General features: G+C 55.3%; 1 protein-coding gene across 2 annotated transcripts in view; it reads right to left on the bottom strand.

Annotated features, from left to right (window-relative positions):
- Positions 1-10130, bottom strand: part of NT5DC2 (5'-nucleotidase domain containing 2) — a 51484-nt gene that overhangs the window by 353 nt on the left and 41001 nt on the right. The window contains exons 2-13 of one of the 2 annotated variants that reach the window (XM_003587635.3): positions 3488-3672; positions 3290-3364; positions 3009-3064; positions 2830-2923; positions 2535-2663; positions 2365-2425; positions 2170-2272; positions 1956-2057; positions 1733-1814; positions 427-513; positions 205-345; positions 60-124 (exon numbers count right to left, since the gene is read on the bottom strand). In XM_003587635.3, coding sequence (XP_003587683.1) covers positions 60-124; positions 205-345; positions 427-513; positions 1733-1814; positions 1956-2057; positions 2170-2272; positions 2365-2425; positions 2535-2663; positions 2830-2923; positions 3009-3064; positions 3290-3364; positions 3488-3672 — 1180 coding nt within the window. The other variant, XM_005222994.4, reaches the window with a different exon arrangement.

Genomic DNA, 10130 nt, shown 5'->3' with positions numbered 1-10130 from the left:
CACGGGCACTCGGGGAGCGCCCGAGGGGGCGGGGCCTCCTGCCCGGGCCCCTCACTCACCTCAGCTCCTGCCGCTCCTTCATCCAGGCAGCCAGCACCTGCCGCGACTCGGCGTCCTGGTAGGTCTGGGGGAGACGGGTGTGCCAGGTGTGAGCAGCCGGGGGCAGCCCCCCACGCCCCGCCCGCCGCCAGCCGGGCCCCACACCTGCATGCGCTCCAGCAGCCCCGTGAGCGCCTGCTGCCACGTCAGCGAGTGCATGTACTGCTCCGTGTTGATGATGCGGATCTCACGCTCCAGCTCGGGGATGATGGCGCCTGTGCGCCAGCCGTGCCGCAGCATGAGGTCCTGGGGGGCCGGGGAGACTGGGTTCAGCAGCAGCCAGGAGAGACCCCCCCCACCTCCCCCAGGGGGCCCCGGCCCCCTTACCGCCAGGTCACTGTAGAGGTGGTCCCCGAAGTAGAGCACTCGGGGGCCGCGCCATTCTGTCAGCCGGAGGAAGTCAAACAGGTTTCCCTGGGGGGAGGGGGTACACAGCTACGCCCATTGTGCCGTGGGGGCTCCCCTGGGGCTCCTGTCCTCCAGGCTTCCCCATCCCCCAGAGGCAGCGAGGCCGGATGCAGGGCTGCCCTTTCCCGTGGCCTTGGGGCCACTCTGGGCCCTGGCCCTCGCTGCCTCCCCTTCACACTCAGGAAGGGGGTTTGCCCACGGTAGGAAGGCCTCCCCGCCCTGTGCCCTCACACCCGTGCAAGCGACGGCCTGAGTCCACTCTGGGAAACAAACTGCAGCCGTGACCCCACGGCCCCACAGCCAGCAGGCCACCCCGGCCCACCAATAGCAGACTTCCCTGTGAGGTGCCTGCCCCTCCCGCGCCAAAGCTGGAGAAAAGATGAAAACAGCCAGGCTCTATCCAACACGGCAGAGGAGGCTGGAAGGGGAGCAGACACCGGGGTGGGCCGGGACAGCCTGTCCATGGGAGAGGCCTGGGGAGGGGAGAGCCACAGGGCAGACAGGTAAGGAGGAAGAGTGAGGTGCAGGGGACCCCAAGGAAGAGGAAGTATGAGCGGGCGGAGTGCTGAGGATGTGCCAAGTTGGCAGGAGACAGGGAGAGAACATGAGGCCTAAAGGAAAGTCTAAAACCTGCCAAAGAAGGAAACTCAGTGTTTCCCACAAAGGTGGAGTGGCGCTCCTCAGGCTCAGCGGGAGGCCAAGACAACGGAGTGTCACCCCCACAGCCTGCCCAGGGGGCCGCCAGCACGGGAGGCTGAGCAGCGGGCAGGTGCAGGGCCGGGGTACTGCCTGCAGCGCCTGGGCTCGGCACCCAGCAGCCCAAGGCTGCGCTACGGGCCTGACCCCCAACCCCGAACCCCTGTCTCTAAGAAGCCCCAGTTCAGCCAGGATTTCCACATTCCATCCAGAGCCGAATACTTCATCACCTCCCGCTCACAGCCACCTAACACCTCCCCACCAAGCACAAAGCCCCTTCTCACCTTCCTAGCCAGCCAGGAAAAGGGGTCCTCAGAGGCCTGTGAGCCGCCCCAACCAGGCTGTCTGGCTGCAGCAGATGGCTCAGCCCCGCTGAGTGGGCGCTTACTGAATGCCTGAGCTACTGAAGAGCTTCACGGCACATGTGAGGAGAGCATGGCACGGTGAGGCCAAGCATCGGGGCTGGGGCCCCTGGGAGGAGACAGAGCCCCAGCGGGTGTGGGGCAGCGCCCACCCAGCTGGCTCTCACCTGCCGGTAGATCTTGCCCTTTTCCAGGCGGGTGATGCGGTCCCAGTGCAGCGAGCCCTTCTCATCAAGTTTCCTGAAAGGCCTAGGGTGGGTTCAAAGGCCTGGGGTGAGGTTCAAGGGCCTGGTTCCCAGACTGTGGCAGAACAACAGGTGGCACGCCTGCCTCAGGACACAGAGCAGCAACCGCGCCCACTCCCTGGGCCGACCACCGGTCAGGCCTTACTTGCGTCGGTCGGTGAAGAAGCTGGGCTTGTCCGCTTGGACGATGACCACGTCAAAGAGCTGGCGCCAGTCGGGACCCACCATGTGCCGCATCCCCTTGTCCCTGGGCGGAGAGGGGCCGAGTGGGGCAGGCGGCCGAGGGAGGCTCCAGGCCTCTGCCACCCAGCTCGAGTCCCTGTCCCGCTTCCGCCCCCCGCGGGGGCAGGGGGGCTTACACGAAGCTGAAAGGGCTGTTGGTGATGAGGAACAGCTGCTTCCCATGGGCCACCAGGCGGCTCAGCACAGCGAACGTCTCGTCCCCTCGCAGGATGTACTTCTCTGGGAAGTACGTGGGGTGGGAGAGAAGGGAGCGGTGAGGGCCAGCCCCGTGCCGGCCCCGGCAGCCGCAACAGGGCCCTGGCCCCCCTTACCCATGTCCCGCTCGATCCACTGGTACATGAGGCCCTTCACGTGCACGTCTCGGATGGCATCCTAGGGGCAGCGGAGGGACAGTGAGGCCTCACTGGAGCCCAGGATGACCTGCCCTGCTGTGTCTGGGCTCCCGTCCACGCCACCCGGGGGCGCAGGCCCAGGCCCTTACTGTCACATCCTTGTAGAGGTGCGCCTGGTCAAACTCCAGGCCGTGGCCCAGGAAGTGGTCCACCACGCAGGAGAGCAGTGCCATCTCTGGCAGCGAGAAGATGTCCATGAACTGCTTGATGGAAGGGCCCTGGGGAAGGAGCACTGGCTGAGCAAGCCCTCCAGCCCTGGGGACCCAAGGGCAGTGTGGCCTTGGGGCGAGGGCTGGGACACCAGGGTGCAGGCACTGCACCCCGGGAGCCCGCCCCGGGAGTGTGCTGAGCGGGTCGCCTGGGCAGCAGTAGGCGGGCACCTACCTTGCCGTAGAAGCCGCTCATCTGGTAGAGGGGGATGTGCTGGGTGCCCCCGTAGAGCTCAATCACCTCTTCGTCTGGCACAGGCTGGAGGCCCCTGGATGGATGCACAGAGACCACCAGTCCAAAGTGGCGCTCTAGTGTGAGCCGGGGGTACGGGGCAAGGCCGGGGCAGCACTGACCTGTAGGCCGTCCCCAGCTGCACATAATGGAAGGCGTCAATCTTCATCAGAAGGCTCTAGGGGCACCACGGGAGCAAGATGGGCGGTGAGGCGAGCATTCGCCAATGGCTCTGAGCCAGCCTTTTCCAGCCCCCATGCCCCAGCTGGCTGGTAGAAAGGCACCCCACGCTTGACAAGAAGAAGTGCGGCTTTGAGGCCAAAGGAGTAGAAAGATGAGCCCACCACCGCCGGAGACAGGTGGCTAAGGAAGCAGTGGAGGCCCCTCAGGAGGGGCCGCTCACCTTCTGAATATCGTAGTGGAGGCCACGGATGGCAAAGCTGGGGTTGTACTCATACTTCCGAATGCCCTCTGGGTACTGTTGGGGGAAATGGGGCCAGGCCTGAGCCAGCAGTGTTGGCACACCTGCTCGCCGGGCAGTTGCCTCGGGATCCATTCAGCCATTCAGCCACCCAGCCCCCAAGGGCTGGTCTGGCCTCACCTTGTAGTGCTCAACCAGGATGTCACGGGCGGCATTGAAGATCTCCGGGTGCAGCGTGTCCGAGTACTGGGCCAGGGTGTAGTCGTAGTCAAAGCCGTACACCTCGACGTCGCGCAGGCTGATCTCATTGTTGGCATAGATGGCCGCAGGGTTCAGGAGACTGCACACCTCGGGGGGCAGGAGGTCTACAGGAGGAGGCGCCAAGTGTGAGGCGGGCCCTGAGACACCCTAAGATGGGTGCTCTGAGCTCGGCAGGTCAAACGGGCTCAGAGAAAAGCCCCCCGCCCAGGGTCACACAGGTGGGATAAGGGGCCGATAGGTACCGGGTGACCATGCTGACAGCCCACCAGCTGCCCCTCCTCCAGCCTTTACACGCCCCAGGGGACACCTGGCTATGCGCTGGCCCTCTCCACTTGCCTGAAGCTGGGGTGGGGTCTCAGGACCCCATCACCGGGGTAGGAGTGCTGGCTGAGGCCGGAGCCGCTCAGCTCTGAGCATCTGCCACAGGCCTCAGGGCGAGGCCCCTCTAATCAGGTTTCAGCCGCCCGGCAGCCCACATAATAGCATTTGCTGCCTGAAACTGAACAGGACCCCATGGGGCTCCTGGGCGCGGGAGCCTTCTGTCCCGTTTCTTGATTGTAGGGAGGAAATGCCAGCCTCCATGACCTTCCCTGGGTTCCAAAGGACAGATACAAACAGCTGCTAGTCCGGGAAGGCAAAGGATGCAGACACGGGGAGAGGCAGCTGAGAAACCCCCGAGGCCAGATCTGAGGAAGCAGAGAGCTCACCAAGAGCAGGAGGTGCCGAAGACACAATAAAGTGCAGGCCCTGCACACACCCCTAACAGCAGCCCCACCCTTGGGCCACTCCAACAACTCCTCCCCAATTCCTCCTGGGTTGGATGTGAGGTGGTTTTTCGGGGGCACAAGCCTGCTGTCTCCCCCTTGGCCTGGCAAAGCAATAAAGCTGTTTTCTTCTTCTTCACCCCAGACTCTCAGATTTGATTCTGCACTGGTGCGCAGAGGCTGAGTTTTCAGCATCAAATCTAGCCCCCAACATAGGGCTGACTTGAGAATGTATATAGTCAAAGCTATGGTTTTTCCAGTAGTCACGTAGGATGTGAGAGTTGGACCATAAAGAAGGCTGAGTGCTGAAGAATTGATGCTTTTGAACTGTGGTGTTGGAGAAGACTCTTGAGAGTCCGTGGACTGCAAGGAGATCCAACCAGTCAATCCTAAAGGAAATCAACCCTGAACATTCATTGGAAGGACTGATGCTGAAGCTCCAATACTTTGGCCACCTGATGCAAAGAGCCAACTCATTGGAAAAGACCCTGATGCTGGGGAAGACTGAAGGTGGGAGGAGAAGAGGGCAGCAGAGCATGAGATGGCCAGGAGCATCACTGGCTCAATGGACATGAGTTTGAGCAAATCGGAGATAGCAGAGGGCAGGGGAGCTTGGTGCACTGCAGTCCATGAGGTTGCTAAGGGTCAGACAGGACTTGGACTGAATAACAACATTTGGTACTTTAAATTAAATGTAATCAGTTGTAATTCTGTTATTGTAACCAAGTTTCCTTACACTGTAAGTTTCATTACACTGTAATCAGATGTTTAACCATGCCTTTCTAAGTCCTGTCATTTATAAACAGTTACTGTACTCTGATGCGTTTGCAAAACTGCTTCACCTTCAAGAAAATTTATGGGAAGGACCTTATGACAAATACAGGTCTCTAATAAACTTCATACCACGCCGCTGAGCTGGGTGTACTGCTGCACGTTCGGTACGTATAACAACTGGATATAAGCGATACAATGTATGGCCTTTAGTGTTCCCTCATTAACATACCTCTGAGCCTTCTCATGACACCTGATCGGCTTTTCCCCAACGTGGATTAATTAGGCACATACAAAGGAGACCCGGTACCGAGGGACATGATCTACATTCAGGTTGAACTGGACAGATATTTTGATTATCAATGCTTTCTACTGAAAGATTTGCAATCAGAAGGGGAAATGATAAAAGTGTGCATGTATTGAGGTATGGGGAAGTCACTGGCTTATATTAACACATGGTTTAACTTTAAAAAGTGGCCTGTTTCGTGACCTCTCACAAACGCACGTTATGTCTGCTTTGCCACTGATGAGGGGAATGCATTTACAAGTCAAAGTGGAGGACAATGGTAAAGCTGAGTGACCACTGAGGATGTGATTTCACATTCCCGTGTTTTTATAAACTCGAAATTTCTGAGCTATGTCAGACTTGGGATGCTAAAAGGATTTAAAAAGTCCCCCAACCTCTTCAAGATTTCAGCTAAAGACTGCAAGGATTACACCTGGATCAAGGCTGAGTAGAGCCCTTCATGCAAGGAAAAGCATCAGAAGTGGCAAAAGTCCTTTTTAAGGACGTTACTCCTCGGTGCGGCCTCCCCTCTGCTACAGAGGGGCCCGTGGGCCTGCTTTCATCACAGAAACAACACAGACAGCAAACAAAGCTTTGGGTACAGACTGGAAACCTCACTCAGCATGGAGGCCCCAACCTACGAGAAAGGCTGAAAAGATGGACTGCGCCCTGAGGAAAACTCTCCCCAAGCTGTGCCAGAAAACTCGTCAAAAAAGGAACGTCTTCCAGTTGTGGCTCCTAGAAGCGGGCTAGGATTGAGCCCCTGTGAAACGGCATACGAAGGCCCTTCCTGGCTCCTGAGAGGAGAGAGGGAAGCATTTCGTGGCACTGGAAAGCTGCAGGTGGACGACCGCATGTAAACCAGCGCCGGCGGGACCCGCCCTCAGCCCACACGTGCAAACACGACGCCGGAACCCAGCAGAACAGCCTCCAACGGAGGCGCACCCGCGTCTGCTTAGGCCAGTTTCCCAAGACAATATAAATAAAAATGAAGAAATGGGACCCAAACTTACAAACTTTCGCACAGCAAAGGAAAACATAACAATGGCAAAAAGAAAGCCTTCGGAATGGGGCAAAATATTTACAAAGGATGCAACAGACAAAGGATGTATATTAATTGCCAAAATATACAAATAGTATAACATCAATTCAACAAAAAGAACAACCGAATCAAAAATTTATGGCAAAAGACCATAAATAAGACATTTCTTAAGAGAAAACATATAGGTGCCAATAGGCACATGAAAAGGTGCTCAACATCACTAATTATGAGAGAAATGCAATCAAAACTGCATAAAGGTACCACCTCACACAGGTTAGAATGACCATCATTAAGAAGTCTACAAGTAACATATGCTAGAGAAGGTGTGGAGAAAAGGGAACTCCATCACTGGTGGTAATGCAAATTGGTACAGAAACGATGGAAAATGGAGTGGTCAGAAAAATAAAATAGAACCACCATATGATCCAGCAGTTCCATTTGTGGGCATGTTATCAGTCAAACCATAATTCAGGAACATCCTTGGTGATCCAGTGGTTAGGGATCTGCCTGCCAACGCAGGGGACATGGGTTCGATCTCTGGTCTGGGAAGATTCCACACGCTGGAGAGGATTCCCTGATGGCTTAGTGGTAAAGAATCTGCCTGCCAATGCAGGAGACACAAGAGACCTGGGTCGATCCCTGGGTCAGGAAGATCCCCTGGAGGAGGAAATGGCAACCCGCTCCAGTATTCTTGCCTGGAGAATCCCATGGACAGAGGAGCCTGGCGGGCTACAGTCCACGGGTTCACAGAGTCAGACACGACTAGAACATGGCAGGGCAACTAAGCGCCTGCACAACTGCTGAGCTCACACACTGCAAACACCGAGCCCCGCTCTGCAATCACTGCGCCCGCTTGCCCTGGAGCCCCTGGCCCTCGACAAGAGCAGCCACACGACGAGAAGCCCGTGCACCACAAGTGGAGAGCAGCGCCGAAGACAAAGCGTGGCTAAAATAAACACAGAAAAACCCATTTACAAAGATGCATACACGCCTGTGTTCATGGCATCACTGTACACAACAGCCAAGAAACAGAAACACATTTCCACTGACAGACGGACGGGTAAAGATGTGGTGGGTGCGTGTGCTTAGTCGCTCCGTCGTGTCCGACTCTTTGCAACCCCATGGAATAGAGCCTGCCAGCTTCCTCTGTCCACGGTATTCTCCAGGCAAGAATACTGGAGTGAGCAATCTATCCCTATCCCTTCTCCAGAGGATCTTCCCGACCCAGGAATCAAACCAGAGACTCCGGCATTGCAGGCAGATTCTTAACCAGCTGAGCCACCCGGGAAGCCCCTAAAGATGTGGTACATTTATACAAAGAAATATTACTCAGACATAGGGAAAAAAAGAACAAAATAATGCCACTTAAGGTTGCAACTAGAGATTATGATACTAAGTGAAGTCAGAAAGACAAATACCATATGATATCACTTATATGTGGAATCTACATAGGGCATACAGAGAAGGAAGGCAGGGAAGGTGGGCGAGACAGAGAAACACGGGCGGGAGGAGCTAGGGAGAAAGAGGGAGGGAAGAAAGGAGAAAGAGAGGCAGAGAGTCAGGGGGAGAGAAGGGAAGAGGTGAGGGAGAAACAAAGGAAGCATGGGGGACAGAAAGACACAGGAAGAGCAAGGGGGGCAGAAAGAGGGTGTGAGGGGGGAAGGCGGAGTGATGGGGGAGATGGGAAGAGAGAGGGAGACTGAGACGGGGAGAGGCAGAGAGCAGGAGAGGGAAGGAGGGCGAGACAGAGACAGGTAGGAGACTGAGAAGAGGGGTGGGGTGAAGGCAGAGGGGGGGAGAGAGGGGGCAGGAGAAACAGTGGTCAGAGAGAGAAAAAGGGAGGGAGACACAGTGACAGGGAGGGACAGAGAGCCGGGTGGGGGAGAGAGGGAGGAAGAAAAGAGAAAGGAGGAGACAGAAAGCCAGAGAGAGAGGAGGAGGGAAGGAGAGACAGAGATAGGGACGAAGGGACAGAGAGAAAGGGAAAGGGAGCAGAAAGACAGAAAGAGACCAGGAGACAGTCAGAAAGAGGCCAAGAGATACACAGGAAGAGAGACACCGAGGAAGACAGACAGGTGGAGAGGGTGGGAGAGAGAAAGAAGCAGAAAAGAGAGGGAGAAAGATCAGGAGAGAAGGAGGGAAGCAGGGAGAGAAAGGGAAACAAAGAGGGAGGAAGTGAGGGAGAGGGAGAGGAGAGACAGGGCAAGAGAAACAGAATGAAAGACGGGAGAGTCAGGGCACAAAGGAACACACCTAAGAAGCAGCCGTCATCTTCTGGGCTCCAAACTCACTGCACATGGTGACTGCAGCCATGGAATCAAAAGACGCTTGCTATGACCAACCTAGACAGCATATTCAAAAGCAGAGACATTACTTTGCCGACAAAGGTCTGTCTAAAGGCTATGGTTTTTCCAGTGGTCATGTATGGATGTGAGAGTTGGACTGTGAGGAAAGCTGAGCGCCGAAGAATTGATGCTTTTGAACTGTGGTGTTGGAGAAGACTCTTGAGAGTCCCTTGGACTGCAAGGAGATCCAACCAGACCATCCTGAAGGAGATCAGTCCTGGGTGTTCATTGCAAGGACTGATGCTAAAGCTGAAACTCCAGTACTTTGGCCACCTGATGCGAAGAGCTGACTCACTGGAAAAGACCGTGATGCTGGGAAAGAGTGAGGGCAGGAGGAGAAGGGGATGACAGAGGATGAGATGGTTGGATGGCATCACCGGCTTGATGGAGATGAATTTGAGCAAGATCTGGGAGTTGGTGATGGACAGGCAGGCCTGGCGTGCTGCTGTCCATGGGGTCGCAAAGAATTGGACATGACTGAGTGACTGAACCTAACTGAAGAAACAGCCTCACAGAGAGAACAGACTTTTAGTTGCCAAGGGTGAGGGGAGGAGGGAAGGGATGGACTGGCAGTTCAGGGTTAGTAGAAGCAAACTCTGACACTTAGAATGAACAGGGGATGCAGGTTAGATCCCTGGCTGGGGAACAAACATCCCACATGCCTTGGGGCAACTAAACCAACTCGCCACAACTAGAGAACCTGCGAGCCGCAACTATTGAGTCCATGTGCTCTAAGCCTGTGCTCCACAACAGGAGAAGGCCGAGAGCCGCAACCAGATCAAGTCCACACGCTAATGAAGACTCAGCTCACCCAAAGAAAGAAATAAATGAAGTCATATGTTTAAAACAGTGCGGGAAAAAAAGGACTGAGAAGTATTGAGAGCAAAAATGGAAACCAGAGGCGAGGCACAGATGGTGGAGTAACAGGACAAGGAATTCACATCTCCTAACACAGTGTAAAGAGCAATACAGCATAGGAACCTGGAATGTCAGGTCCATGAATCAAGGCAAATTGGAAGTGGTCAAACGAGATGGCAAGAGTGAATGCCGACATTCTAGGAATCAGTGAACTAAAATGGAGTGGAATGGGTGAATTTAACTCAGATGACCATTATATCTACTACTGCAGGCAGGAATCCCTTGGAAGAAATGGAGTAGCCATCATAGTCAACAAAAAGAGTCCGAAATGCAGTACTTGGATGCAATCTCAAAAACGACAGAATGATCTCTGTTCGTTTCCAAGGCAAACCATTCAATATCACAGTAATCCAAGTCTATGCCCCAACCAGTAACGCTGAAGAAGCTGAAGTGGAACGGTTCTATGAAGACCTACAAGACCTTTTAGAACTAACAC

Source organism: Bos taurus, chromosome 22, assembly GCF_002263795.3.
Source record: "Bos taurus isolate L1 Dominette 01449 registration number 42190680 breed Hereford chromosome 22, ARS-UCD2.0, whole genome shotgun sequence".
Classification (NCBI taxonomy): domain Eukaryota; kingdom Metazoa; phylum Chordata; class Mammalia; order Artiodactyla; family Bovidae; genus Bos; species Bos taurus.
The sequence above is the reverse complement of the archived record's forward strand: the minus strand, read 5'-3'. Positions and strand labels throughout refer to the sequence as shown.